The following is a 14,376-nucleotide window of genomic DNA, read 5'->3' on the forward strand; positions in this document are numbered from 1 at the left end:
TTTCTGCTAAATAAAACCACTGTGGATTTTAAAAAGTGCTTTGAGATCCTAAAAAAAAAAAATGCTACGTAATTTCAACGTGGGAGTCATATGTAAAAATGCCTAGGCGTACAGCCACGTCTTCTCCACTATGCCTTTTCATCAAGTGCATGTGCTACCCTTTTGTGTCCGTGAAAAGGTAACTATTGATAAAAACAAACCTTAAAGACATTTTTGAATGTGACCTCGCTTTCAAAGTAATGATATCAAACGAGTGGCTTCCATGAGGGGAAAAAAATGTGTTCTCCTTTAATTCCCCTTAATTCCCAATCACAACGAGATGGTTTGCCTCACTGGGTTACCCTCACAGATATCTGAAGGTTTTTTTTTTTAAAAAAAGAAAACGATAGAATTTTAAAACCACACACTCCTACTGACACTGCTCCTCGCCCCCTCTCCCCTTCTCCCTTTTCTCTCCAGAGCGCGCCCGCGCGCTCACTCTCCCCCACGTTACTTTGATTGACAGCTCAGTACTGCCGCTCTCCTTCCCACCGACCTTCCCATCATCCGTGCCAATCTCAGTATTCCCCCGCTTCCTATTGGCTGGCCTGGGCGTCCCGCAGCTCCTCCAGGAACGCTTCCTCACGGAGCCGGGGAGGACGAGGCTGGGCGGAGGGGGGCGGGAGGAGAGACAGGGGAGACAGTGCTGATAGAAGAGAGAAGAAGAGGGAGAATGGTGAAGTGGGGGTGGGGGGGGAAAAAGGACGAGGCTGGTACTGCCCTGCCATAGGACGATGGGAGGCGTGTCGTCAGGAGCCCACGTTGGGTCTTGGAACGGACGATTGGTTGGGCCGGGATTCCCCTCCTCCTCCTTCTCCTCCCACCCTCATCCACACGGACTCCATCCTCAACTCTTCGCCCCCCTTCCCCTCTCCCCGCCCGCGCCGGGGTGGGCGGGGCCGGCCGCTGGTTAGCTAGAGGAGTGTGAAACCGCGTGTTAATGTTACCAGCGCGAGAGGCGCAGGCGGCGGCGGTGGCGGCGCAGGTTTGAGCAGGAGCAGGAGCAAGAAGAGCAAGAGCCGGAGCTGGAGCAGCAGCGCCGGATACATTGTGTCCCGCTTCTAGAGAGGCGGCTGATTGCCACCCGCTCGGTGCTATTGATTTAGCGAGCAGTGGCAGCAGCTTCAAGGGCCGTCGAGACCCTTCCCGGCTGAGCATTCCAATTCATCTCTCCCCGGCCCCCTGATCACCCTATGACTCTCGATAGATAGCCCAGTGGAGTTTGTCTGCTTGCAGGGGTTGGGGGGGGTGGAAGGCAAAGAAGATCACCAGCGAGCGAGCGAACGGGCTTGCTCCGTGGATTCTTCCCAATCGTACCTCGGTTTATGGATGTTTTCCCCGGGATTCCCGAGGAACTTTACTTGTGGCTGGAGCGTCGATTGTTAAAAGGAAAACATAAAAAGGGCGGGGGGCGCAAGGGTGGAAAAGGAAAAATAAAAGCACAAAAAGGATTAGCAGCAGCAGAAGACATCAGGGCTGCGGGGCCGTGCGGGTGTCTATGAATGTGAGGAGATGCTGGGGCTGCGGCGGCGGCTGCTGCATGGGTGTGTGTGAGAGTCGCTCCCCGATGTGCTCCAGGCGCGAGGAGGCGGAGGCGGCGGCGGCGGCAGCTGGGAGGCTGCTGCACCCGGGTGGGCTGCACCCTTCTGAGTAACTGAGAATTGCCCCAGCTGGTTTGCTTTTTCTGCTACTAGGATTTTTCTGCAACGACACAAGAAGACTATTGCCTCCTTCTACTACCACCAACCACCTCGTCCCTCGCTTCGGCTTATTTTAGTTGGGATTTTTTTTTTCAATCTTCACTCCAAGACTGCTTGAGTGCATATGCTGCGTGGCCACCCCCTCCTCTCTTGCGCTCTCTCTCTCTCTGCACTTTCCTTGCATCATTACCCTTGTCTCTGTGGTTGCTGGTGATCACTTGGCTCTGAGCCTCCACCCCGGGCTCTGTGTGTGTGTGAGTGTGTGTCCCCACCTCCTCCCGGGAGCGTCTTTGAGCCTAGCCGGCCCGAGTACGGATGTGTACGTTTATATGTGAGTGATCCTGTGTTCCCCTTTGCACCCACCAACCCCTGTCTGGACGGCGTGGGTTGACAATTCCTTCCAAATTCGCCTCCTGGCTGCTTTTCCTGGATATCGTCTTTAACCCGAGAAGTAACCCGGCTTGTTCGGGGGTTTCCGGTCCCCTGATTGTTAGTTTGTTTTTGTTAGGGGGTGGGGCAGCGTTCTTTTGCCACCTGCAAGGTGCCCCCCACGGAGCAAGGGCGGGAGGGGTGGGAGAAAGACTGGATTGATTTGCCCTGGACCTGCGCAGCTCGCGCATCAGAGGGGAGTGGTTGCTGGTGGGGGAGTTAACCTTGGTCCCGGCTTTGGCCGTCGGGGACGAAGACCTGTGCGCCCACCCTGTCTCCCACCTCACCGACGGAACTGGGTGATTCCATTGTCCACCTCGGTTCCGTCCTCTTCTTTCCGAAGCCCAGAAACTCTCCTTCCCTCCCCCACTCCCCGAGGCCGGGCGGCAGACGTTGGCCCCAGTGGGAGGTGGGGGCGGTGAGCAGGAAGAGAGGGAAATGTGGCCCTGAGCTCGGGGAGGCAGCGACCCACCCGGCGGCCCGGCCTTGGGGAGCCCTAGTGGCCCAACTCCGGCTCTGGTCCTGCCTGGCTGTTGTGCGTGCGTGTTTGTATGTGCGTGTAATGTCAGTGTCTGTGCGCGCGCGCTTGTGTGTGCATGTCTAACGCGCACCCTCCCACCTCCTCCTCTTGCTTGGATCTTCTTTCTTTCTTCTTGTCTTAATTTTTCTCGGCGGGATTAAAGTTGGAAATTGAGCGGAGAATTGAGCTGCCCAGGAGCAAGGCAGCGGCTGCCGTCAGAGCGATGTTCCCGCAAAGCCGGCACCCGGTAAGGAGCGGCGGGGCCCCGGGGCCCTGGGCGTGTGCTGGGGGGGGCATGTGGGGGGGGGAAAGTAGGGGACGGTTTTGAGGCTGGGGGAGGCGCTGTTCTCGTGCTGTGCTGGGGTGTCTATTACATCTGCCCTGCCTTTGCTCCACTTTCCCCCTGAGGGGATCGGGGCTGCTTAGGTTGGGTTCTCAGAGTTTCCGGCCCTATTTACCGCTTTGGGTGCGGGGGTGGGGGGGGGAAGAGGAGTGGAAGATGCTTTGTGGGTTTTTTTTTTTTAACTTATTTGACTAATTGGGTGGAGGCAAAAATCGCTTTCAGACCTTTAGCACCTTTTACTCCTGGCCACCTTCCCCCCCTCCCAACCCCACTTTTAATTCCTTTCTTAGCACCTCTAAAGGCGGCACATAGGCCAGTGGGGTGGGGGACGGGGACAGAGAAGCTTCTTAGATTTCTTCTCCTCATCACATCCCTTCTTTTCCTACCCCCTATATGAGAGGGAGGTGTTTAGTTCTCTCTCTTCCCCCCCCCCCCCAGTAGCTGGCCCCCACTCTGTTCCCCCTTTGTTCACTGTCTATTTACATGTCAACTGCAGCCCTGGATCCAGTGGGGCCAGGGCTGGCCCGAGTCCTCTTGAGTGACTCTGGGAACTGGGAGTATGGGGCCGGGGTGTTTGTTACTCCGCTCCTCTCCCTAGGGCTATTATCTTTATTGCCTATAGGAGGGGCGGGCACCCATCTTTTCTACCACCTTCCCAGGCCCTTTAGGAGAAGGGTGCTACTTCTGCCAGAATTACTTAAGTATCTCCCATCTGCGTCCCCAGGAGTGGGATGGGGAGGGGCGGGGGTAGATTTTCGACCTAGCTTCTACTGACCGGGAGTTTCAGCAAACGGGGTGGGGGCAGGGAGAAAGCGCTACCATCTGCCTCCCCCAAAGTAAACTGAAAAAAATTAGTTTCTTTTTGTACCTGCGATAGCCGGCAACTTTTGTTTTGGTTGTGTTGGTTTGGTTTGTTGTCTCACCTTGCTCGCTCACGCTGTCTATCTCTCCTTACCTCCCTCTCTCTCCTCTCCCCCCCCCTCCATTCCTGTACTTGTATGCACACCCATCCCACACTCCCCCCAGACGCCGCACCAGGCTGCAGGTCAGCCCTTTAAATTCACCATCCCGGAGTCCCTGGATCGGATCAAAGAGGAGTTCCAGTTCCTGCAGGCCCAGTATCACAGGTGCGTGCAGCAGGCGCAGCGGGTGCATTAAGTCCTGAGCCGACCCGGTCTGTCTCTGGCCTGGGGGTTGGATGTCAGCGTGGAACATATTTGACTTGGTGGGGGTTGGGGGCCTATGTGGTTTTCTCTTTCTCTTTACTGTCTTATCCCTGGGGTGGCAGCTGTATTTAGTACTTGTGTCCAGGCGGTGGCGTGTGGAATCACAGTTAAAACCTGTCATTCACTTTTCCTCCTTTTTTTCCCTTTCTTGGGTTTTCTCAGTTCTCTCTTTTTTCTTCATCCCCAACTTCTATTGTTTTGGCCCCCTGTTTGCTGCTGTTCGAATGAACTCTTTTTCGTTTTGGAGTTGCATGAGAACCGTCAATATTTGCCTTTCGTTTATTTATTTTGCAACAGGCTGAGCAGAAAACACTGGCTCAATCAATGTATTAGTCGTGGAATGCAGGGGACCCAAATGTAGTGTTGAAATAACTATTTGGCTGTGTTGGGAGATAGAGTTGTACAAAGCAAAGTTCATTGTGGAAAGCTTACTCCTTTTAAACGTTTATAGTTGTTGGAGATCTAAAAAATAAATAGAATTCTCAAGTTCTCATCCTCAGAGCTCCTTTGAACTGAAGCTTCTGCATATAAAGTTCATCATAGCACTTGAGTACAAGTATCGACTCACTGTCCAAATCAGTGGGAATTTTAAACAGTGAAAGAAACATTGATATTGTGGCTTGTTAGTTGTTAACAGCTTAAAAGCCAATTTCACACTAAGAAATTGGCTTTTATACTTCAAAGATAAATTCCGTCACAGTTTAAGTTAAGTTCAGCAGAATGTAGAAGGCAAATTATAAATGACCATTTTAATAGAGAATATCAATGAATCTATTTTTTTCTTCCAGGAATGCCCAGTATTCTGTTTAGGGCATGTACTTATCTAATCACAGAGTTCCAAAACTTTAATCATTCCATTGGCTACCTGACAGATGTTTTAATGTGTTTTAAGGACAAAAGTGAAACTAATGAACAGTTATGGAGGTAATTTTTCAAATACAATTTTAAAAACTTAGAGGGATGTTTGAATCCCCTGGTCAAAACACTCTATCTAAAATCTGTCTATCTATCTATCTATCTATATATGTTTGAAGCTCAAGTTTGTGTTCAGAGGCCAGTTATCTCACACCATGAACCTAAATTTAAACTTAACTGACCAAGAGTTAACAGAGGATAAAGCTGCTTGTTAGTCTGAGAGGCTGACTTATTTTTCTGCTCTCTACCTGGGATTGTGTGTGCTCTAAAAATGAATCATAATGGAATGAACTATACATAGAATTCATTTTACTTGTAGTCTCCATTAAATACGAGGACAAAGCTTTTGGGTGTTTACTTTGATAGTTTATAGTTTTTCTAAATTGGTCTGTGTTTTTACTTGAAGTGCAAATATGTGAGGCAGATGTTAAAACAAGTGACATAATGTTTACATGAAGTTGCCTGTTTTGTTTTTGTAGCCTTAAATTGGAATGTGAGAAATTGGCAAGTGAAAAGACAGAAATGCAGAGGCATTATGTGATGGTAGGTATTAAAGATTTATTTTTTTCTTTTCACATACCATAACATATATTTTCTTAGTATTACTCAACATGAGTTAATGAAACTTTTAATCCTCTTTTTTTCTTCACAGTATTATGAAATGTCATATGGATTAAACATTGAAATGCATAAACAGGTAAGATTTTTCAAGTAAATTCCAAATTGAGACCAAGAATCAATTTATGGCTCTCATCTTGGCATTGCTTTTGGTAATAGGTGAATTGAAGTCATTTTTAGGTCTCAGTTGCCCAGTTTATCATAGAATCACAAGCTTAGAGCTAGAATAGCCTTTTAGAAATCATCCAGTTGGACAGCCTCATTTTAGAGATAAAGGAAACTGAGACCCAGAAGTGGTTTGCCCAAAGTTCAGATTTGAATCCGCTTCTAAGACAATCTTTACATCCAGCATTCTTTCCTCTGTACCACACTCGGTCCTGATAATTACTTGGCAGAAGTTCTACAGCTCAATATGTTTGCAGAAAAATTTAAATCACTAGATAAAAGAGATAATGGAAATAAAAGATCTTCTGTTTACAGGAAGATAAAAATTGACTCTACTTTAATGCATGGATAGGTTTATGCTTAACCATTTGAATGTTATAGGTATATAGACCTGAAATCATATACATGTTGTTGAGAAATAAGTCAAGGTGGCAGAGTGGATAGAAAGGTATACTTAAGTGTAAGGCAGGACATGGGTTCATATTTGGCCTCAGATAACCTACTCGATAGGTGTGAGTGCAAGTCACTTAATCTCTGTTTCAGTTTGCTCATCTGTAAATAAGGAATAATAGCTGTAGTCCTTGCCTCCCAGGATTGTTATCAGGATTATTTTATATTATTTAAAGGTCTTTGCAAACCTAAAAGTACTATACAGATGTCAATTCATATAGTAATATTATAGTGTCTAGAGTCAGAAGGAGCCTTAAAGATAATTAATTATACTCCTTTTTTAGGTGAGAAAATGAAGGGCCATGGGGAAGGGAAATGACTTGACCAGGGTCACACAGGTAGCAAACAGCAGATCTAGGCTTTGAAGTTATGTACTTTTTGACTCCAAATTCAGTGGTTTTTCCCACTACAACATATAGATATGGTTGTACCCTGAAATTGTGTAAAAGAGCTTCTTTAATGTGGAAAAGGTATAAGAACTATGCAGCAAACACTGGTTTTCTTTTGTAGTTTTGTGGTGCTGCATAAAGATACCAGTTCAGTGGCTTGTAGGTAAACATAGCTTTCAAAATAATCTAGTAGAGGGAGTCTTGAATCTGGGAGGGAAAAAAAATTCTTTTATGAGTGTAGCATATGTTGATAGTAGCTGAGTTCCTAGTGGTTTTAAAAGCCTGGAAAGATTAGTGACTGGGAAAGCTCTGGTTATGACTGTGAGTTTGCAAGTTCCCATAAAATTCACACTTATGGCTACTATAATGGTGAATAAAAAGAGTATTGAACTGGAACAAGGCACTAAGGACCTCATAAGAGAAGAAAAGCTAAATGATTGCTCAGCCCAAAGGACCCTCAATTGAGTAGTCATTGTCTGCCAAAGAAAGCATTAATGGCAGGGTGTAAGTATTCCGTAGATATGCTGACGTTCACTTTTTCATCAGGAGGCTGGTACAATAAGTCTTTCAGAAATCGATTGCCTCTTAAAAAAAATTATCATTAGATGAAGTTGCACAGTTGGACACATTTCAAAGTGCAACAATACAATTCTTGCTTGATGTATATGTGCTATTTCATCTAAAACTCTTGTTTCATTAAATTAAAGAGCATGGCTGACCGGCTAGGGCATAGTGGAGAAATTGATTAGTTCAGGCTTCAGATCTTCACTATATTCAAAGACTTTCATTAAGCAAGTGTGTTTCAGAGTTGAATTCTGCTTTTGTAAATCTTGAGTTCTTTGATTCTTTTTAATTCGTTGCAGATTTTGATAATGCTGAGGTGTTGTTTTGGAAATCCTGTTTTCAGCTATGTTTGGGAGGAGATATTCTAATTTTCTTAGACTGTGATTTTTTTTTAAGTAATTTTCATTACAGCTTTTTTCAAAGCAAACTTTGTTTTTAACATCTTCAGGGTTGTTTGGGCTTTTTATTATAAATAACTACTCCCTTATCAAGAAGGATTGTAAACTTGGTGATTGTACAGGTCAGGAGGAGTCCTGGTTAAGTTTTGGGGGTCATTTTTTGGTAGCATATGGGAATTCACAAACTTTTGCCACAGAGTTCTAACTACTTGCCAATTTAATTTTTTAATGGAATTAAAAAGCAAAATTTGTATACTGAACAGAATGGATTATAAACGGTTGAGTTTTACTTTCAGCTCGTAAAATCAGAGGAATTAGTAGCTCATAGGACTGCTGGAGCTCCTGTTTTCCAAAAACATAAGATCACTGTGCTAATGCTAGATTTATTGAAGAATTTAAAGAATATGTAGTATTATTATTTTTGTCAGCCATGCGTAGTTGCATGACCTTTCCTTTTTCCTTAAAAGAGAAAGGAGATAAAAGTGTCAGAAGTATGTGTGTGGCAGGAATAAGAAATGTGTTGGGGAGTAGAGCTATGTTCCTGTGCATGTATTTCATGGGCAATTATGTGTGAGAACATGTGTGAATGTCTTGTGTCTACATATGGGTATATATTATATGGTGTATTTTGTGTCGCTAGTTTAGTAATTTGGAAAATGTGAAAGGCTGATGTGCTTTATATTTTTTAAATAGCAAAGTCTTAAATCCTTTTAAATTCAGTTTGTATTGTAGATAATGACAGACCCTCAACTACAGTGGTGTACAGGATTGGGTTGCGCTATGATTCAGAGTTAAAGTGGCCTTACATTTAAAAAAAAATCCTTCTGACTGTCACCCATTAATAATAAGTTCTGAGGAGGCATTGGGTAGCTAGTAATCATAATTCTTATTAAAACTGGTGACGTCTGGCCCCTAGGGTGTAGCCAGGCTCAAATTGATGCTTTTTTTGCTGCCTGATCACCAGCGTGGCCTAAGTGCTCATTATGTTGTAGAGAGGCCTTTGGAGCTCTCATTACGTTTGACAGGAATTCTCTCTAGGGGGAAACTGGGCATTAGCTAGACTCCTGACAGGCTGAAATTATTCCCGCTTTATGGCTTATAACCAAATGCTAGCAAGGCATCATCAGGGGACACAAAAAATTGTCATTTCTGACAACATCTTTGTTACTGAAAAATGTGGTGATGGGGAAACTTTCCACAGAGCAGGCTTTAATGTTCTTAAGGCTTGTTTCCTGTGTGAGAGACTGCTTCTCTTCCTCTGTTGCTTCTCCCCACCCCCTACCCCTTTCAGTGGGTTTGTTGGATTTTGTATTCTCCAGTGTCATCATGCCACCAAGTCTCTGGCAGTTTTTAAATGGAACTGTCATCCAAATCAAGACTGGTCCAGTTGTGGTTTGCCTACTTATAGAGGCTTGGTTTGTTGTATGTTCTGTGTTAATGTTGTGTCAACATTTTCTCCCCTCTTTATTTATTAGTTTTTAAATTGATTACAATAAATTTGTGAAGTCTTGAGTTCTGTTTTGCGTTCTGAATCTTTTGATATAAAAAAAGAATATGTCATACCGTAATTCTGTTATATGCATAAGGAAAAGCTCACATGAGCTAAAATGGAAACTACTGTTTCTCACAGCTGGTACTAAGTAGAGGTATGTGAACTTTGGTTTCTTCATCTGTAAAATGGGGATAATTCTTACCACCTGATGGGTGTATTAAGGCTCAAATGGTCAATGATTTGCCAGGTGCTTTGTAAACTTGAAAGTGCTCTAAAGATATGTCGGTTATCCTTGGTATGTGTGCAGTGAATTCATGTGACAAACTGTTAGGACTGAGTGGCTCCTTCTGTATTTTTGGGCTTTTGTGTATCTTTATTCAAAAGGTCTCAGTGGCACACTTGGGCAAAAAGCCATGTGAAAGATGACAGAATTCTATCTTTTAATGACGCAGAGGCTGTTGACCTACTCCTATCAGTTTGATGAAGGCTTTTTAAGTCCTTTTTCCAGCAGTGGTGATAGAATATACATCAGAGTCACAGGGAGGCAACTTTAGATGCCTTAAGTCAACCCTCTTGTTTCAGAGGTTAAAATTGAGGCCTGCAGAGGATAAGGTACTCACTCAAGGTCACCAAGTTAGTAAGTGGTACAGCTGGGAGATGAACCCTGATCTCCTAGTGCCAGGTAGAATGAGTGCTCTTGCTGGCTGCGTATACACATACTGCCTCTTTTCCTGTGGTTTGCTGTGTTCCGCTTTTGAGTCAATATTGAGCAGGCATTGGTGAGGACAGGACTGAGTTGGGGTATTATGGAATAAGGCTGAGCTCATTGGCCCTGCAGGGGACTCGATCCATGACCTTGGTTTCATGAGTAGTGTCGAAACCCAGCCGAGCTGGCTCAACTAAAATTTAGCATCATGAGAGACATGAGCAGATAGGACCTTAGTCTGAAGGTCTGCTCACCATGTGACCTTCCTGTGACACTGAGCTTTTCTCTTGGCAGTTCTATTTTTATTTGCAAAAAACGGGATAATACTTATTCTTATCACAAGAATGTTGACTATATTATGTATGTGTGTGGATGAGCTGAGGAGGTTGTAGAGAGAAGGCTTTTTTTTGGTGTCTTGGACCCCTTTTATAGTCTGGTGAAGCCTTTGAATCCCTTCTCAGAATAGTTTTTTTAAAAATGTAAAAATTGAAGGAAATGATAAATTTCATTTAGAGGTTAGATGTCAAAGTAAGATGTAATTTTTTTTCCCCATCCAAGTTTACAGATCCCCTGAAATCTATCTACAAACCCCTGTAAAGAATCTGTGGACTCCAGGTTAAGACCCCCTGATGTAGTATGTGGACACTAAGTCCTTCAGAGGAAAAAGTATTGTGTTCCATTGGTTAGCTTTTTGGGGTGACAGGGACAGCGAGGCTGGACAGGGAAAAAATACCACCCAACATTTGTTTTCTATTAGAAATTATTTCAGCAATAACTTATGTAGTGGACTGTGCTAATAAATGTTCAGATGTAGCTGTTTTATGGGTTTTGTAGAAGTCTCTTGTATATGAAAATTGTCCTTTGCCAGTTCTTATTTTTAGGGGCTTAAGCGGAATTGGTTTGGTTTCATCTGCAGGTTCATTCCTTAAATGTGAATTTTTACTTCTGTTGCCTGAAAGTTGTTCCTTCTATTACTTTCTCTATTCTTTTTCCCCCCTGGTTTTACACTTGAGTAATACTGCTTTCTAGGTCAGATCTACGTCCAGGAAATGATTGTATGTCACTTTGGCATTAAGGATTAAACTCCATAAGGTGCTAATAGGGAAGTAGTACTTGTCTTGCTGTCTTGCTGTCATCAAGTATAAGAATGGTGTGTATGTGTATTTTCACCAGCCATATCAATTCTTTCCAAGAATAAGGTGGAAATAAAGCTTCCAAGTGTTTGTTAAGTTTAAGATTAGCTTTTGTTCAGTGGCAAGCAGCCAGAGAAAGATTCATCACTTTTGCACCCACTGACAGTCTTTGTTTCTTGGGTGGAATGTTTTATCGAGACATCTTTTCTCAATTTTATCAGTAGCCTGGAGAGAGATTTTGAGCAAGTCATTTAACATAGTATCTCTGGGCTTCAGTTTCCTCATCTGCAAAATGGGGGGAGTGAAGTATAAAACACTGTCTAGGCAGCTCTAACTTTCTAGGAGTCTGTCTCCTTGTTAGTGGGGGGAAAACTAACATTGCCCACAGAGAAGCCTTTAAAAAGGAACATGGAATGGAAATTGTTAGTCCAAGCCAGATGCCAAATGAAGCCAGTCTTAAGCCAGGGGGCTTAAGATAATGTTTTCCTAACTAATGTTGAGTAATAAGCCCCATAAGAAAACCTGTCCCTTTAGTAAATATTATGTAAAGAGCCCTTGTTGAATGATACTGAGACTGAAAGCAGACCCATTTATTTAGTTAACTTTTTCTCTTGAAACTAGTTGAAGTTTTTGTTGATCTCTTGTGAAAACATTGTAGTCTCCAGCAGTGGGTTTGGAAAAAAAAATAAAAAAGAACAAATTTAAGCTTACTTGAATCTCAAGGGTTGGTTAATAAGATCTTTAATAGACTATTGCTGAAAAGGATTTTGAAAAAAGTGTTTTCAATGTTTTTTTTTTTCATTTGTGTATTTAATTATTAAGAATTAGGTTTAAATTGACAGTGATTTACTTTAAATTAAATTAGAATAACCTTTTTTAAATGCCTGTGTGCAAGCATTGAGGATTTATAAAAACCCAAAAATCTTTGAATCCCTGCCTTCAAGGAACTTACATTCTCCTGCTTCCAAGTACACTGATTTTTAATGAATTTTCTGATAGCTTTGGAAAGAAAACTTTTAAACTGAAGGTACAAATCCTTGAACTATTAGGCCTTACTCTAGGGATAAGGAATAGAGTACTGATGTGCTATTGGGTTGTAGGATCCAAGAATCTTAGAATTAAAAGGTACTTCAAAGAACTAATCTGACTGTTACTCAGATTATATATCCCATCAACAATACCCCTGACCGAGTGACCATCTAGCTTCTGAGAACTTTGAGTCATAACAAATAGGCAGGTAGATGGTACAGTGGATGGGTCTGGCATCAAGAAGATCTGCATTGCATTCCATTCTCAGATACTTACTAGCTTTGTGGTCCTGGGCAAGTTGCTTAACCTCTGTTTGCCTCAGTTTCCTCATCTGTCAAATGGGAATAATGATAATAATAGAAACTACCTCTCAGGTGTTGTTGTAAGGATCAGATGAGATAATATTTGTAAAGCACTTTGTAAACCTTAATGCACTACTGAATGTAAATGCTATTATTATTCATTATTATTCCTATTATTAAGAACTTAGTATCTGTTGAAGCATAGCCTATTCCATTTATACAAGACAATTTAATTATTAAGAGGGCAGCCAGGTGGTGCAGTGGAAAGAGCTCCAAGTCTGGAGTCAGGAACACCTGAGTTCAAATCCAGCCTCTCAGGTAAGTCAGTTCACCCTGTTTGCCTCATTTTCTTCATCTGTAAAATGAGCTGGAGAAAGAAATGGCAACCACTCCAGTATCTTTGCCAAGAAAACCCCAAATGGGATCATGAAGAGACTGAACAATGATTATTAAGAAGTCTTTCCTAATGTTGACCTGAAAATTGGCTTCCCTGTAACTTCTGGTCTTTGGTCTTAATTCTGCCCTAAAAACAAGTCTAGCTCGTCTTTCACATGAGAGGCCTCTGTTCCATAGGATTCAGAACTTTGGTGAATTGTAGAGTGTGCAAAAGATGATCATCCAGAAAAGTTGAGGTGACTTGCTTAGTACTCACAAGAAGGAAACTCAGTCCTGTGACTCCAAAACCCCCAGTTGTGTTTTCTGTATGCCCCGCTGTTTCTGTACTTTTGAATTTGATAGAAAATGGAACCTCTTAGGAATTTTGTACAGATTAAGCCTGGAATTCTGTTGGGTCTATACCTCTTCCAACATGGTAGCAATATTTTGACTTTTCTTGTTTCCATCTTTCTACATCTTGTTTAACATGTGAAAGAAATCATCTGTTTAAGGAAACATCCAATCAAGACATCTTAGTAATTTGAGAGTAATTTTGAGAGATTTGGCTCAACCTAGTTCAACCTTCCTTTTCCGAAATCTTTGAGGATGATGAAATTGAAATGTCAGAAATAGTAGATACTGATGATGAGAAGCTTACAAATTAATCTATTTAGAATAAGTATCATGTGGTAGGTGTTAAATCCAGAAAACATTACAATAACTTTTTTATTTTACTTTAGTGTTGTTAGTTTTTGCTTGATTCTTACAAGTGTGTGGAACAAAAGATGTTAGTTGACGTTATGTTTGCTGTTTATAGCTCCATTTGTTATAAATTAAGCATACTCAAAATGAATTGTTAGTAAATATTAGTGCATTTTGAATACTATAATTTAAAATGTGACCAATTTGTGAGCAAACCAGGTTTTACTTACTGCTTTTGAGTTACTCAACAAAAAAGGGACTTTAGATGAGCAAGAGATGTTAAAAAGTGTGGGGACAGCTAGGTGGTACAGTGGATAGAGCAACGGCTCTGGATTCAGGAGGACCTGAGTTCAAATTTGGCTTCGACACATAACACTTAGTAGCTGTGTGACCCTGGGCAAGTCACTTAACCCCCATTGCCCAACCAAAAAAAAAAAAGATGTTAAAAAATGTGAATTTTGTATATATCTCAGATTTCCCCAGTGCATAATTTTGTACCCCTCCATACACCAAAAAGAAAAAGAATTCTGAAAAATTGAAAATGTCATATCTTCTATTGACTGTGTCTCCCAAATACTGAGGATTTAAAATTCTAAACTTAAGAGATTTCCATAAGAAATTTGGAAGTCTGGTTATTGGTGTGGAATTGGTGCCTGTCATTTTTTGTTTTAACTTGGCTTTTGTGGAATGAGTTTATAATTACTAGTCTTGAGAGTGTGGATTCGGTTATTTTGTTTATTTGTTTTGCCATTCTTTGTATCTCCAGCACTTAGCGTAGTGCACAAGAAGTAGTAGGCACTTAATTGCTTGTTGACTAATTAAATAGAAGATAAATGTTTATGTATAGAGAGCTGTTACTCCTTGTATATATTTTGTTGGTG

General features: G+C 42.4%; 1 protein-coding gene across 7 annotated transcripts in view; it reads left to right on the forward strand.

Annotated features, from left to right (window-relative positions):
* The first annotated feature begins 1,002 nt into the window (after positions 1–1,002).
* LOC114025702 (transducin-like enhancer protein 1) overlaps positions 1,003–14,376 on the forward strand; it is a 116,472-nt gene continuing 103,098 nt past the window's right edge. For 3 of the 7 annotated variants that reach the window (XM_027839168.1, XM_027839169.1, XM_027839173.1), the window contains exons 1-4: positions 2,343–2,935; positions 4,058–4,158; positions 5,652–5,715; positions 5,825–5,869. In XM_027839168.1, coding sequence (XP_027694969.1) covers positions 2,912–2,935; positions 4,058–4,158; positions 5,652–5,715; positions 5,825–5,869 — 234 coding nt within the window. In that variant the 5' untranslated portion in view covers positions 2,343–2,911. Of the gene's footprint in view, positions 2,071–2,342; positions 2,936–4,057; positions 4,159–5,651; positions 5,716–5,824; positions 5,870–14,376 lie in introns of those variants that run through there. The other 4 variants (XM_027839170.1, XM_027839171.1, XM_027839167.1 and 1 more) reach the window with 3 other exon arrangements.

The sequence above is a fragment of the Vombatus ursinus genome, unplaced genomic scaffold (assembly GCF_900497805.2).
Source record: "Vombatus ursinus unplaced genomic scaffold, bare-nosed wombat genome assembly UNPS02014832.1, whole genome shotgun sequence".
NCBI lineage: Eukaryota > Metazoa > Chordata > Mammalia > Diprotodontia > Vombatidae > Vombatus > Vombatus ursinus.